Source organism: Mastigoproctus giganteus, chromosome 4 (genome assembly GCF_048544385.1).
Source record: "Mastigoproctus giganteus isolate SK-2022 chromosome 4, ASM4854438v1, whole genome shotgun sequence".
Taxonomy (NCBI): Eukaryota; Metazoa; Arthropoda; class Arachnida; order Uropygi; family Thelyphonidae; genus Mastigoproctus; species Mastigoproctus giganteus.
This window is the reverse complement of record NC_143578.1, coordinates 72,405,539-72,422,466: the sequence shown is the minus strand read 5'-3', so window position 1 is coordinate 72,422,466 and position 16,928 is coordinate 72,405,539. Positions and strand designations below refer to the sequence as shown.

At 35.3% G+C, this 16,928-nt stretch overlaps 1 protein-coding gene across 1 annotated transcript in view; it reads left to right on the top strand.

Moving 5' to 3' along the window:
* The window catches only part of LOC150086829 (uncharacterized), a 641,413-nt gene that overhangs the window by 393,389 nt on the left and 231,096 nt on the right, over window positions 1-16,928 (top strand). Inside the window, exons 19-20 of the mRNA XM_090372286.1 lie at window positions 3,804-3,944; window positions 6,535-6,720. Coding sequence (XP_090228412.1) covers window positions 3,804-3,944; window positions 6,535-6,720 — 327 coding nt within the window. The remainder of the gene's footprint in view (window positions 1-3,803; window positions 3,945-6,534; window positions 6,721-16,928) is intronic.

The following is a 16,928-nucleotide window of genomic DNA, read 5'->3' as shown; positions in this document are numbered from 1 at the left end:
GGGGAACGGAAAATGTATTGTGCAAAAAGGATAGGTGGAATAAGACCAGTGTATGTCTGCAAGGGGACAAAAGTTGATGATGTTGTAGAGCAGATATTTTTTAAGGCACAAAAGGTGATATTATCATAACATTGGCACTAATGACATTAAGAGTAGGAGATATATGGACTTACTTAACAAATGCAATTGAAAAAAGTTACTAATAGAGTTAAATTTGAAACTGTCTGCACTTGGGGTAGAATTTTTAACATGTGGTTGTTAACAGGCGTGACTGCTTCTACGGGGATGGGATACATTTAAATGGAAAGGGTGCAAGAATATTAGCTGATGCTATCGTAGCAGTGTTAGTTGGGTTGGGAAACTGCTAGCTGGGGGGATACACAGACTAATAGATTAACACTAGTACTTCTTGATTCTTGCACTGTTTCTATTTTACCAAGCAGCAGCCTTGGATACAAGGTGCAGTGGATTTCAAGAACTGCTGGGAGTCATCACAGAAAAAGTAAATACATGGGCTGTATTAAGTTAACTAAGAGTAAGAACAGGAGCATTTATACTTGCATGTACACCAATTCTAGGAGTATAATAAATAAATTTGACGTACCTGTCAAGACATCAAATGTGAATATTGTTGAGATATCAGAGACATGGTGTCACACAGATATAAGGAATGCAGAATTTGAATTTGGGGAGTACAATGTGTAGAGAAAGGATAGACAGAATAGGAAGGGAGGAAGGGTTATGCTGTTAGTTAAGAAGCACATAAAATCTAAGGCAGTGCATCCAATTGACATGGGTGGACAGTGCAATGTTGAGTCAGGTTGGCGTGATATAAGCAGTGGGAAAGCAAAAATGAGAGTAGGAGTGTGTTGTAGGCTTAATGACTTCGATAAGTACAATGAAAAACTGTACAGAGAAATAGAGTGGGCCAGTAAATCAGAATGTCTTGTAAGGGGGGATTTTAACTTTCTGGATATTGACTAGAACTTGTGGATTGGTCACTAGCACACTAGCAAGATTTTTGTGGATTTATTGGAAGACTGTTTTTTACATCAGCTTGTTTGAGAGGCAACCAGAGTGTGTAATACTCTTGATTTGATTATCAGCAGTGATTATTCATGCATTAAGAATCTACAAATAAAGTAACCACTGGGTGGCAGTAATCAAAGTGTATTGATGTGGTAAAGGTAATTCGTAAAGGTGACTGTGGTGGTCTCAGACAATTTTTAAATTCTATACAGTGGGACCAAGTGATGATGTAACCCATACTAAATTCTAAACATGAAGCATCCAAGGGTTTAATCTTGGAAGCTACTAGGCTTTTTATACCAACAAAAAAAATACTGTTCAAGGTTTAGGCCTAAATAAACTTGTGGCAGAGAAAAAAATGTACGGGATGCATATAAATTATCAGGCAATACAGGCCTTTGGTGGATATAAACTAGTCTGTAATCAAATCACAAATTAGGTTAGGCAAGCAAAGACAGATTACAAGAAATCTCTGGCGAAGGATGCTAAAAAAACAGAAAACTTCTTTGCTTATGTAAATACTAGAAAGAAGGGAATGAATCAGATTGGTCCACTTGACATCGATGGTTCAACTGTTGATGATCCTGCTCAGTAGCTGACAAACTGAATGAGTATTTTGCATTTACATTCACACATGAGGAATCTGCAGTGAAGTGGAGGCTAGAAGTCTCAAACTGTAACAGAGAGTTAAATGATTTTGTAATAACTGAGAGGAAAGTGGAAGAGAAATTGTTGAAGTAAGACATAAGAAAGATGTGATGATCAAAGCAGATGCAAACATCCACAATGCTTTCATAATGAGACAACACCTGGTAATGGTTAATCTCAATATTGTGAAAGCCTTTGATATAACCTGGCAATATGGTGTTTTTCAAGATCTTCATTTTTTTGGTTTGGGAAGATTGCTACCCTAATTTATTCAAAACTTCCTATGCCATGGAACATTTCAGGTGGTTAGTTATCCACATAACTTATCCAGATCATTTGAACAAGAGGAGGATTTGCAACAGGGTTCCATCCTCAGCAACTTTATTTTTAATAAGAAATACAAACATGACATGGGATATTCCAAATACAGTTGAATCATGCATGTTTGCTGATGACCTCATCATCTCTTGTCAGTTGCAAACAGTGAATACCATTGAAAAGCAACTTCAAACTGAATGATTTTATCTCTCGTCACAGCTTGTTTTCTTTCTGCACATCACAGTCAAGCTCAGGTAGTTTACTTACATGGAAAATTTCCTCAGGGCTTAACATATCCATTAATCTATAAATTACTGGAACAAATTGAATTTTCTATGCTGTTGAAGCTTATTCTCCCTTCAGTTGTGGATTTTTGTAATGAAATATAGCACCATATTGGATGGTAACTTTTTGACCAATGTCTCAAGAGGTTACCCTAATAAAGATGAACACTAATCCCATTTTTTTTTTCTAAATATACACTATTGGTCAGTGATTGTCTTTCTCAATTTCATTTTTCATTTCTGTGGGCAATGGCTTAGTCATATCACTCATCTATATATTTCTGTTAGTTACATGCTGAACTGTTCTGTTACAATGGCAAAGTGGCAACTGCATGCTCTTAAATTTTTGCCAATGGTGCAAGAGGTTACCTAGCGCAAGGCTTAAACTTTTATTCCTCTATACAGGGTATCTGTACCCTTAGGCTGTTATTAAAAAAATTCCATGTAGATGAACTATTTCCTGCTGGAGAAGGTTTACACCTGGAACTGAGCTGTGCTTGCCAGTGAATTATATGATAAAGTGTTGTCAGCGTCATACATTTTGACTGATGGCTCAATATTTAAGAAAACAAAGGGTTTTTTAAATTACTTTCTATGATTAACTTTTATGCCAATATTTGGTTTTTCTCAGTAAGTCTAAAACTGGCAGTCAAAATTTTCCATGCAGTTAGTAAAGAAAAATCAAACTGGTTCTCCTTGCTGATGGAGCTAATTCTCATTCTGCAAACAACCAGCTGTAGAAAACATCAGCTGAATTTATTAATTCCAGTATCAGCCAACTGCAAAGGAAGAAGAGATGTCCTACATTTAGGAATTAAAGAAATATAAATATTTTTTGAAAGTTTCAAATAAATGAATGACATATTGTGATAGCACAAATAAATTTCTTTACATGTGCTTGTTAAATTTCTACAAAATATGAAAAGTGAAAAAGTCTGATCATTAAAATTAAGTGTAAAATGATTTGATGGACAAATGTGCATAATAATGAAAGCCACTAAGTCCAAAGCTGGTTATGACATTGTATATTCTGATTTTGTTGTATAGTTTTATATGAAATATATGGAAGAATTTGTATTATATTCTTTAAAATTAATGATTATTCTTTTTTTTTTTAACAGTCCTCACCATTTGGTGCATAAATTAGCATATTTGATAGGCAGCAGGATATCACTGACCAGCTTCCCTTGTAGTTAATCATTCCAAAATAAGATTGGTAGAACCTCAACTTTTTTATGTTTGTGAGCTGCTTCTATCTTTATTTACAATAATAAACCAATCAATCATGTCAACTTACTCCCCCCCCCTCTCTCTCTCTCCCCCCCCCACCTGCTAAATTCCTAATTGTCCAGATCCTGGTGCAACTGAATCCCTTGCACCTGCTCCTTTATGATCACTGTCTTCATTATATTTTTAAAAGTTCATTTGAATTATTTGATTATAACAAAAATGAAAACAGCAGTTGTGACACATTCATTATTAAAATGAAGATTTTGAGTAATTACAATAGTTGTCTCTCTTTAGATATTAATGAATGTTCTTTGAATCTACACAACTGTGGGTCAAGTCAACGTTGCGACAACACAATAGGATCATTTACTTGTGTTAGAGTGACTAGTTGTGGTACAGGATATACACTTAATGCTGGAACAGAAATATGTGAAGGTAAGATAAGACTATTGAAGTTATATGCACATAAACTTTTTTTGTAAATTCTTATTTTATTTTCATTTTTATATGGTCCATATTGTAATTGTTTTCAACAAGAAACAAAAATATAATAAGTATATTTGCTGTTATTAGCAAAATTGCCCGGGAAATAGATGTGTGTAAATAAAATTTTTGAAAAGTTGTGTCTGTTTTTTCAGTAGTCTTAGTTAAATGTATGAAGTAATAATTGTATAAAAAATAATTGTCTCTAAAATATGGTATTGTATGAGCCTCTTCTTGCTTCCCCTTTTCCAGTACCCATGGACATGCAACTAGTCAGATGTACTGTTAGCTAACTTATCACTGAATAGCTAACTTAAACTAACACAGCTGTCTAATGCGTTACATATTCTAATCTATTAAGTATATCATTTATGGCATCCTACAGTTTGTGCAGTGTTTAATAGAGTTAATCATGGTGGCTAAGGTAAAGAAAGCTCACATGAAAAGCATGCAAAAGCTTGATGAAATTTACTGGTAAAAGTACTTTGCCGTAGTGGCATTTGTATTGTTGCTCGCTCAGTAAACAGATGATGGGTGTTATCGGTCTGGAGTAGAAGTTGAATCCCACCGGAGCTTGAAACCTTCCCGAAGTGGAGGTGGGTAACCTGACCTTTTTTTTTCTTTAGAATCACTAATTAAATCATGAACAGTGTCATATTGGAAGTTCTGGCGTAAAAAATGTTCATAATGTAGTTTCACTGGTAAACTTTTTCAAAGTTTGCCATGCTTCTCATGTGGGCTTCCTTTACCTTTGCCTTTTTTTCTTAATAAACAATTTATCCACTAGTCCAATAGTGATTCTAAAGAAAAAAGGTCAGGTTACACCCTCCACTTCGGGAAGGTTTCAATCTCCCATGGGATTCAATTTCTACTCCTGACCGATAACACCCACTATATGATTACTGAGTGAGCAACAATAAAAATGCTGTTACGGCAAAGTACTTTTACCGATAAATTTATAGAACTTTTGCGTGCTTCTCGTGTGGGCTTTCTTTAACTTTGCCATCATGGCAAAGTTTTTAAAATTTCCTTACACTTATTGTTGCATCTCCCTTCATGATATTGGTCTGCAATATAATATTTCCTGTAATAATCAATTTTCTGTCATTCTGTGACTTCTGTTCGTTTTTATTGTCATCGTAGAGGGATGTGGATTGTTGGGGGAGAGTTTGGATGGCTTCTGTATTTAGAGAAGGGACTGCTGAATATTATGAAATTGTACTGAAATATAAAATGTAGGTTTATTTAAAAGTAAGAATATTCATATTTTCAAAGGCTCCAGATCATTTTCTGGAAGTGGGGGGAGGATTCTGAGTTGTCTGCTGTGCCATGATCTGTTTAATTCTAAAAGTTAACAATTTAAACTAATTGCAGATTTAATGCAGTAATTATTTCCATCTTTTTTTATTTTCTAATTTTATATATTTAGGATTTAGCCTTAGAAGTTTCATTATAGCTATTATTACTTTTATATTTCATTTAAGCTATTCTGCATATAAAAAACTGTACAAATTGGAGTGATGTGGCATTAAGGGCAAGCTACTGCTATGGCTAAAGAGATGGCTGAGTGGGAGATGACAGAGTAGTCATCAATGAACACTACTCTTTGTGGACTCATGTTATTAGTGGAGTTCCACAGGGTTTGGTGCTAGGCCTATTGTTCCCCTTCTTTCTAGTGTCTACATAATATTGATGGTTTTATTGTTGATGATCCTGCTGAGACTGATGAAAAACTGAATTGGTATTTTGAATCTACAATTATATTTTTCATCTGAATTGGTATTTTACATCTACAATCATATTTTGCATCTGAATTGCAACCAGAAAATGTGTCCATTACAGTAGATGGCAGCATAATCACAAAACTGTAAGGGAATTTACAAGAAAATATGCACTGCACCTGAAAAGGCGCAGTGCATATTTTCTTCTTTGGGACATTGTGTATCTGGACATGTTACAAAATTCCCTTATGCTCTAGCTGCAATATTAAATGATGGCAACTTGATTTTCCAAGGTGGAGCTCTGCCATATTACCACAATGAAGTTTTTTAATACCTGAACATAATATTTCCTGGAAAGTGGAGAAAGAGGAGGACCAGGTGTATGTTCCACCTATGCCAGGAGCCATTATGGAACTTAACAATGTATTTTTGATGCAATCAACTATGATAACAGGGATATGTTATGCCAAACATGGGTGGAATTAGATTATAAGAGAGACATCTGGAGACAGCTAAAGACATCTACACCAAACACCTCTAATTAAAACATGGTGATATTCTCTATCATCTGGCCGTGGTTTCAGGTTTGTATCATATATCCTATTCACACAATAACATTTAGTTTTATAAAAGAGATTTGTGAGTAGTCCATATTTATCTTGATTGAAAATAGAAGTAGTAGATGTTAAAGCTTAAAAATTCCTTTAAAAAAAAAGCATTCCTTTAATTTTCAAATACTGTCTTTAAAATGATATCTCACCAGTCATAATTTAACTCTTTATAACAAAGACACATATATTATCTTTGTGTACTTTTTATAGATGATGATGAATGTATTTTGGGTAATCATAACTGTGGGCCTGGATTTTTGTGCCGGAACACACATGGATCCTTTCGTTGTGATCGTGTGAGATGTCCAGTGGGACAGAAATTGTTACATGATGGCTCCTGCCAGATGGTGACTTGCAACAAAGGACTGGAACCAGATACTGCTGGAAACTGTGTTGGTATGTTAATATTTGTACAAAATCATTTCCATTATATTCTTTATAACATATTGCACTCATTTCAGGAATCTGATCCCTGACGCGACATTGAAACCATCAGTTATTCACGTGACTACCGTCGGCACTCATGGCTTGAAGCACTGCACATAGTCAGCTGTAACAGTACTATGAATTATAATGGGGAGTGCACATGCATCCCATTATGAAGTCTGCCGTATTGCAGTGTGATGCACTGGCATTCTTACGCATGCGTAATACTGCATTACCAGCACTGGAGTTGTGATTCATGATCATGCCCAGTCTGCTTCTGTTATTTTACCCAATATGTACAAATATATATATATATACTCAATATACCATTTGCCAACTGCTGTTGAAGGGATGATACCCCCCGAAAGCTACTCTGTTTTATTGCTTTTTACTTATACGAGGGGGGGGTATCAAAAAGTTTGTACCCTGACCTAGATAAAACATCAGTAGGAAGATGCCGTTTTTAATATAAGTTGTCTACATATTCAATAACTAACACGTGAAATTTCATTCCCGTAGGTCAGGGGTCAGCAGCCTTTTTTGAGTGAAGAGCCATTTTTGATCTAATTTAAAAAAAGAGAGAATCAGAAGAGCCGCACCTCCACTCAATCTGGAAGAGGGAGGGGAGTTTTTTAAAAAATGGAATAGAGTAGGAAGGTGTTTTATTAAAAAAATATATATTTTTAAATATATATTAATACTGAAAAAACATCCCATTAGGTACAAATTAATATGACTTTTGCTGCTGAACTTCTTGGATGAGTCTCTCAACATCAGGTGAGTATGCCATAATTTTCATCTTTAAACATGCTGAGAGAGTTGCATTGTTCAGATGGTTTCTTGATTTATTTTTATATAGTTCATGTTCAAAAATATTTGCCTGCAGAAAAACGTCGACCCGAACACAGAAGTCCAAACACAGATATTTTCAAATTTATATACATGTCTGGTAAACTACTTTGCATATCAAACACAATTTTTTCTTGCTTTTTTAACTCATCTATTGCCGTCCATTTGTGCAGAATTGCAAGGGCAGCCTTTTGCCTCAGCATGTTTAAAGATGAAAATTATGGCATACTCACCTGATGTTGAGAGACTCACCCAAGAAGTGAAAGCTGTGTATGGGCAGAATTGTCCATCCTATGACACTGTAAATAAGTGGAAATGGGAGTTCCAGTGGATTCATACAAATGTTTTTGGCGAGCCAAGAGAAGGAACGCCATCAATCCACAGACAGTGAGATGGTTGCAAAGGTTGAGCAGCTTGTGCTGAGTGACAGACGTGTGACAATTGATTTCATCGCAAATGCAGTGGGAATTAGTTATGGGTCTGCCTACAGCATTTTACATGACCTCAAAAAACCTCAAACTATTTTATTAGGGCCACCCATAATTTCTAATATATGCCAGTATATGTATTGTCTGTAAATTCCATGTGTTCTCTGGTCGATTTGCCTGTTTTTCTGGATGTAAAAAAATCCCAGTTTCTGGGAAAAAACCCTTGCTATCTACACCTGAGACTAACTAACTTAGCCAAGGAGTAAAAAAAGTCCATTAAAGTTCTTCGCGTCATCGCCGAGATTTAAACCCGGGCCTTTTCCAACCGGCGTAGGGAGGACAGTAATGGTACCACTGTGCTACCCATGCAGACATTTTACACGACCATCTGCACGTGTCTAAGGTCTCCACACGATGGGTTTCAAGATTGCAGATTGCTGACACCTTTGCAGGAGCAGTATTGAATGTAATGTTCTCGCCAACTATTGGATTTGTGTAATGCGGATGTAGAGAACTTTTTTGATCGGTTGGTGACAAATGATGAATGCTGAGTGTACCAGTATGATCTGGAGACTAAAGACATGTCAAAGCAGTGGCTTTGAGTCATCTCAGGAAGTCATCAATGAAGTGGAATCGTGGTTTCAGGCAAAAAGTGTGGACTTCTATGATCAAGGCATTAAAAAACTGATCCATAGATGGGAGAAATGTGTTACTATACATGGAGAGTATATAGAAAAGGATTAAAGTTCCTGTGAAGTTTCACCTTTCTAGGGCTATTATTTCTAGGTAAGGGTATGAACTTTTTGATACACCCTCATATATTTTATGCTTTTATGTATTCTATCACTATTAACGCTTTTATTTTATATCTGTTTTAGTGTTTTATTTATGTATATATCTCTTTATTTATTTTAATAAAGTTTAACTTAAACCAGTTTGTCGGTCGTTACTAGAAAGTATGTAGTGGGAAGATACTGAAAAATATCTCTGAGGGCCTTGGTCTTCTCTGATGCCTCCCTAAAGTTACTGCTACACTTACTCAGATCCTAACAGAAATTCTTTTATTTTCTGTGGGACTTTTTGTTTTCAGTGTGACTCTGCTGCTCTTTTGCATACACTATCAATAGCCTGTAAATTTCTTACTACTAATGAAGGTTGAACTGGACCAGTAAAATATCAATGAAGGTCCTGGGAAGCTTGCTAAGGTTATCGGTACATTATTCACAGATTAAAAAAAAAAATACTTTTTTTCTTGAGGGTACCTTTACTTTCCACTTCATTTCTGCTCCTAAACTGTCGACACCATCTCAAGTGTATAATAGAGCATTACAATCGATATCATTGGTACACTTTATAGTATATTCAGTAGTAAAAGTTAAATTGAGATAAGTTGTTTGTTTGTTATTTGGTTTTTAGGAGCATTAGCAACTAAGGCCATATTGCTCCGGGGATATGCGGTGGTCATTCCCTGACCTTTCCACATCCTCCGTATTAGGTGGTCACGGGCTCGAACCCCGGTAACTGTGTGTGTGTGTGTGTGTGTGTGTGTGTGTGTGTGTGTGTGTGTGTGTGTGTGTGTGTGTGTGTGTGTGTGTGTGTGAAGTGCCAATTGTTTTTATTATTTTATTATTAAGCAATTACTTTTTGTCCATCTGCCTGCATGTAATAACTTGACTTCCAGTGGACATATTTACATTTGCCTCTTTTTGAAAGATTTGTTAAGCCATCCTGAATTTAACTTTTAAATTAAACCATTTTTAAAATTAAAAATTAAACCATTAGAAATCTGGAAATTATTAAATTATTATTTCTTTGTCTGTCCATCTGCATGTAATAATTTATCTCTCAGTTGATGGATTTAATAAAATTTTATTTATATAACTCTTTTAGAGCAATTTTTTGAAATTTTCCCATTTCATTGAAATCAGGCCAATGGAAATTCTGCGCTATTATTATTATTATTATTATATATATATTTTTTTTCATACATATCACATGGGCCATCCATATATTGTAAATTGTAGCTAAATCACTGGATATTGTTTGTTGCTGTGTATTGATTGGAGGAATGAATGGGCAATATGGTGAATACACAGAAATTAAATGTTCTTGGTTTGTGCCTTTGTTTTTTTTTTGTTATAAATTATGAATCATTACTATTACAATTTGCTTGAAATGTAACACACTACATATGCTAACTAACTTGTTCTCATCTAATTATAAATATTGCTTTATGCATTTTTTCTCCTAATTATAAATATTGTTATTAAAAGATGTTTCCTCTTTCCCTACTTAAGAAATTTCTTTACTTAATTTGCTCACTAAATTAAGTAAATAAATTTATCATAATTATAAAAAGACTTAATTATAATACTTTACACTAATTAAATTAATTATTTTTTCCTCGGAAAGAAACTTTTCTTTCCATTATGTCCGATACAGTCAGTCCTCATACAACACATGTTTATACTACACGAATTCGATCATACACAATTTATAAATAGGGGACCGATATCTTATATAATACGAACTGAATTCTCTTATGCACGATTCGCCTTTCTGCTTACAAGAAATGGCAGTCGAACGCAGAATCACCCCAACTGAATGCAGCACGATAGGAATGAAGAGAAGATTCTGAAAATGTATTCATGTTTTTTATATCAGTGAAGGGGAAACACATTTCACCATAGTAACGTAAAAACCAACACAATTCCAGCTATCGGTATAATCGCAAATGCAATTAGATCGAGTTTATAACAGATTCCACTAGCAGAAACGCAACTGGAAATTGCTTTTATTGTTTTATGGTAGTAACCCCTAGAAATGTGCTTTAGTAAAATGTGAGGTGTGAGGTGTTAATAGTGTATCTCTGCCTTTACGGTGTTGTTTATTCAGTTTCTACATGCGCACAGCTTAGTTTATGTGTATCAAGCGTGCCTCCTCATTTTGTAATTGTGCTTTATTCCCTAAAAATGAGTAAAATACTTAAAAGGTGTGAAAAGGAAGCGTCCTGGTGAAGATACTGCAGATTCAGATTGAAAAAGAAAAGCAATATCGATTAACAGAGGCGAACTGGGTCAAAAATTCTTACCCGGGAAAATTTATAGTGGCCTCATACTGTGGTTTATGGCCAAAATCACACCGGCCTCCAGCCCACCGGGGTTTTCCCGGTAAGGCTTATGGCCAGTCCGCCTCTGTCTATAGAGAAAAAATATGAAATTGTGAAACGCTTTGAGTGAAATGAAAGACCATGTGATATTGCACGTGCTACAGGCCTAAATGAGGCAACGCTGAGAATTACAAAGAATGCAGAGAAAATAAAAACAACTTTCATAGCAGGAACAACTCAAAGTGTAATTAAAATCCATTGGATTAAGACACAAAGAATTGGAAGAGATGGAATGGCTGTCATCTGTTTGGATAGAAAATCAAACAAAAAACAAGTTTGCTTATGATAGAAGCAAAAGCATTAGCAATATTTTATTACGTAATAGTCGTAATAAAATACATAAGTATTTTATTACGACTTTAATCGTAATAAAATACATAAGTATTTTATTACGATTATTTATTGTGTTTGGTAATGTTTTGGTTACAAATGTGTGTTCAATCTTGGGAGGTCGGCACCTAACCCGATTTTCCCCATAGAGCCTGTTGTTTATATTGCACGATTTTGCATTGCACGAGGGTTTCTAGGAACACAACTATCGTGCTATACGAGGACTGACTGTACTAGGCTGCTGAAATTTAGATTTGTTATAGAATTAACCATCTTTGGGTAGGGAGGGAATGAAAGGGGATGAAACAGAAATGCAAGATATACTCATTGCTAAACAGAAATCATGAAAAATAATACATAATCCTAATTCCATTAAGGAGGTGCCACATAAGGAGCATGCTGAGATGGATGAAATTGGATTTAGTGAGCTTGATAGAACAGAAAGGTAGCATGGGATTGTTAAAGAGCAATAACAAAACCATGGGGAGGTGGAGTTAAGCCTGTGAACTCTAAGTATGAGAAGTCACTAGCCACAAGAGCCAAGAATGGAGACAAGGAGTTTTATTTGTAGGTTAACATGAATTAGGAAAAGAAGAATAAATCAGACATGAACTTTGCACAATGGAAATGGTACACTCATAGATAATCCAGCTGATGCTGCTGGTGAGATGATTGGATACTTCATATTGAATTCTTTTCAGAGTAGAAATTCTCTTTTGGGTTTGGGATTATTGTTGTTGTTGTTATTTAGTTTTTAGGAGCATTAGCAACTAATGCCATATTGCTCAGGAGATATCCGGTGGTCATTCCCTGACCTTTCCACATCCTCCGTATTTGGTGATCACGGGCTCAAACGCCGTCTAATCAAGAAGCGTGTGCTATGCACTGCTGGATAAATCGTGCCCACCTGGATACGGAGGCACAAGGGAATATTGTGCTAGTGTATTGAGTACTACAGAATAAGTGATATTGATATTCCAGAGGTGAGTCATGAGGAGAGTTTAACAAAAAGAACTACTGAGCTTGAAATTGGGTAATGCTTCAGGTACTGATGATATCTATACTGCCCAACCATTAATATCCAGGCACTCCTCTGTTGATAATTGGTCATGTCCTACCCAAGCACCACATGTCAGACAAAACTATAAATATGCTCAAAGGTCTTTGAGGTGACAATAGTACAATTGTGAATGTAGGATGCTGCACTCAACAGAATTAACATGTTTGCTGCTGGAACACACACACACACACACACACACATGTCAAAATGAACCAGAAGTGTTGTGCCATAACACAAATATGCAGTCATTTCTATGATCAGTGAATGAGCACTGTAAAAGGAAAGGCACATGTTTATATAGAGAGTGCTATATATTTGGTTCATATGTTATTTTCTTGTATTGAAGTTATTTTATCAAGTTTAATATTTTCCACAAGAAGAAAAGGTAAAATTTTTTGACAATTAGGTGTGCAGAATTTTAATTCTTTTGATTGTGAAAAACAAAGCATCATCTTTAATGGTGTCTGCTGATAAAATTTTATGTAAAATGTTTTCCTGTAAAATTTTACACTAAAAGGTTGTTATAATGGATCCACAGCCTGGGACATAAAGACTGAAAAGGAACAGATATGGACAGTATGTTGAAGCTGACATTGAATCAGCTCTTTATAATATGTCATCTGATATGAAATAGAATTCAATTCAAGTGATGCTGACTCTGAATCTACTTCAGATGCATCTGTTGAGGTTAGAATGCTAGATGCTGGTGTTACTTGAAGTGATGATTCTTCCCAGATGAAATCCCTTCCATTTACTAAAAAGCAGTGCTTACTTGTTCTAGTGCACCAGAGAAATAATCCAATTAGTTATTTTGAGCTGCTTGCAACCAATGAATTTTTCATTTGCTTGTAAATGAAAACAAACAGCCATTGTATGTGAAGCAGATGTAAAAACTTGCTCATGAATAAAGGAATAGAAAGTTATTAGCATGGAGGAGATTAAAATTTTTTTGGGATTAATTCTTTGCACAAAGACAATTTATGCATCAAGAATAGAAAATTACTGGAAAAAAGACTCACTTTTTGGGATAATGTGCTTTTCATTGTTCTTGAGCAGAAACAGATTATTAGTAATAATGAGATGTCTGCACTTTGCCCAAAATGTTGAACTGCCTACTGATTCATTTTTAAAATCCAGCCTTTATTCGGCCACCTAAACAGCACAATGCTAAAAATTTATTATATGAGAAAACAGCTGTCACTAGATGAATCCATGATCCTCTGGAGAGGCCATCTACTTTTTAGACAGTATATCTGAAATAAAAGATACAGCAGACTCTCGATTAACTGGGATCAGATTAACCGGGATACTTCAAGATTCCAAATTTTAAAAAAAAATAATAATAATAAAATTCAAGTAATAAATATAATAAGTATAAACAGATGTTTTGCAAGTCGTAAATAAGCGACAAGAAGCAGTGTTATAAGTCGTCATTGGGAGATTAGTGTACCTATTATCTTGCAACCTCCACTGCCTTCACACCCGCCGTTCAAAAAAAAAAAAAAGAAACCAAATGTTTAGTTTGTTTTAGTGCGTTGCATCGATTGTTGTGTTCTGTCACACCGCAAAAGGACAAATTTTGTTTTGTTATGCCTGTCAGGGATGTCGGAATTTTTATTTATTTTTTTTTTTCATAGTAACTTTTTTTTTATAATCACTTTTTTTTTTTGTTTAGAAATCGCGAAGCGATGGGCAAACGCAAGAGTTGTGCTTTCAGTTAAACAAAAATGACCTCAGGCGCTCACATTTGGTAAGTATGGGCTTGGCACACCCAGGGTCCTGAACTGGATATCATCATTCTTCTCTTTCTTGGTGATTTCCTTCTAGTTCTCTCTCTCTCTCTCTCTCTCTCTCTCTCTCTCTCTCTCTCAGGGTAATTCGGAATTTTTTTTTTTTTTGTTGGTGCAGCATAAGCCTCAGGCTTCCTTGCACCATATGGCCAATAATAATAATAAAACTTGAAATTATTCAAAAGTTTGAAAACAATACATCTGTTAAATCTCTAAAGAACCATTATAATGTTGGTGACCAAACCATATACGACATCGTAAAAAATAAATTGATGCATTGTATTTTAGACATGTGAGTAGTGCATGGTAAGTTTTTTTCATTTTTTATCTATCGCCATACTTTTTATTTAGGTTGCTGAACATTTTTCAATACAGTAAGTCCCCGACTTATGTTACGTTATTTATATTTTTTTTTATGACTGAAGATTTCAAGTGAAAGGGACACACATTTCACCATAATGAAAAAACTCACGGAATTCCAGCTATCTGTATTATTCCAAATGCAATAAGATCGAGTTTACTACCCGTTTATAATTAATTGCACTAACAGAAAAGCCCAATAACCCGGAAATTGCAAATTGTTTTTATTGTTTTATAGCAGTGACCTCCAGAAATGTGCTTTAGTAAATTGTGAACTCGGGTGGAGTGATAATAGTGATTTTTCGCCTTTACCCTGTGAAGTTCTTTTCAGAAAATTTCATTTTGACCGTTATCATGGTGCCGATGAAGAGAATAAGTGACAGTGCTACTAGTAAATCTACCAAGAAAAGGAAAGCGATCGAGTTGGATCACAAAATTAAAATAATAAGGATGTATGAAAATGGACAAACATTAGCAAGTATCGTGCGGAATTCAGATTTGTCAGTGGCAACGTTGAACACAATCATCAAGGAGAAAGACAGAATACGAGAAGCAGTCGGCACCAATGAAGGTCAACTATAATAACCAAGGCTACGAAATACATACCAGTTTTTACAGTACAATAACATGCTTTTTTTCTTCCTTTTATGTTTTCTTTTCTTATGTGCCACTCTGGCTACTTCACTGCTGTCCCCAGATAAAGTTTTTAATTGAACTAATTAAAAATATATAACTATTTTTCTTCATTCTTCTGAGGATATAGCAGCAATATTTTATTAGTCTTTCCTGAGTTTCGTAAAACTCGACACGTAGGAAGTCCTGGAACGTAGCTCTTACGTATGTCGAGGACTTGCTGTATTTTTGGATTAACTGGGAAATTGATTATCTGGGAATATTTTTTTACCATCTATCCCGGAAAATCGAGAGTGCTGTATAGCAAGGTGAAAGTCATATAAATTCATTTTTATTCCGGAATACTTATTGAAGAGATAAAAGGTGTACAGAAGCACAGTTTGAAAAATATGAATTGCCAGTCTTCTGTACCAAAAAACCAATGGTACAAAAAAACTTTCTTTCACATGGATAATAGGACATCGTTTTAGTCTTTATTGATTTCCTCTAGACATATATTTGTTATATTCAGTATTCCAGTTTTACAGTAATGGCTTTGGCCTTCATTTCCGTTTGGCCTCTCTTGTTTCTGACTTCTATCATTCTGTGCTTGAAGTCAGTAGAAATTATTAGAATGTCTTTTGTCTTTCCATTTTGAAACAACCACACTGTTATCAGCATACCTACTTATACTTTTACTCGTTTTTAGCTTTACTGTTGAGACATTCTTTGAATTTTCTTTTCTGTCAGCACGTAATATACAAGTACAGTACATGTTGGCCTTGGGTAATTGTATTGCAAGAGTACAGGAATTGTAAAAATTATCCATATATAAAGAATGTTCAACAAAGAATATGGATTAATGCCCTACTTCTGCTATACAGCAGAAGTACGGCATTAAACCATACATGCTGACTGAGCCAAATGGTCTAGTATCAAAGTGTCTAGTATATACAAGAGCATTGAATGAGATGGGAGGAAAAGGACATGCCACAAATGTAGTTCTGAAACTTATAGAAGAGAAAATGCATGTTGGACATTCTTTGTATATGGATAATTTTTACAATTCCTGTACTCTTGCAATACAATTACCTAAGGCCAACATGTACTGTACTTGTATATTACGTGCTGACAGAAAAGAAAATTCAAAGAATGTCTCAACAGCAAAGCTAAAAACAAGTAGTAGTAGTAGTAGTAGTAGTGGCACTTGATGCAAGAAAGCAAGTGTAGGAGCTTATGCAGCATCAGCCAAAAAAAAAAATCACACCATACCCTCCAAATGCCTGTCCAGTTCCTCCTTAAATTTAACCTATCAACTTCCACAACGACAGATGGAAGTTTGTTCCAGCAATTAACCACCCGCTGGCTAAAGGCAAATTTCCGCACATCTATTCTACATCTATCCTTTCTTAATTTGAACTTATGTCCCCGTAGGTTCGTATTCTGAACAAGTGGGAGGATCCCATCAGAATTCAGCGTGCTCAACCCATTCAAGGCCTTATAGACCTCAATCAGATCACCGCGCAGGTGCCTAGTCTCCAGCCACTGCAATTTGCAGAACTTAAGCCTCTCTTGGTAAG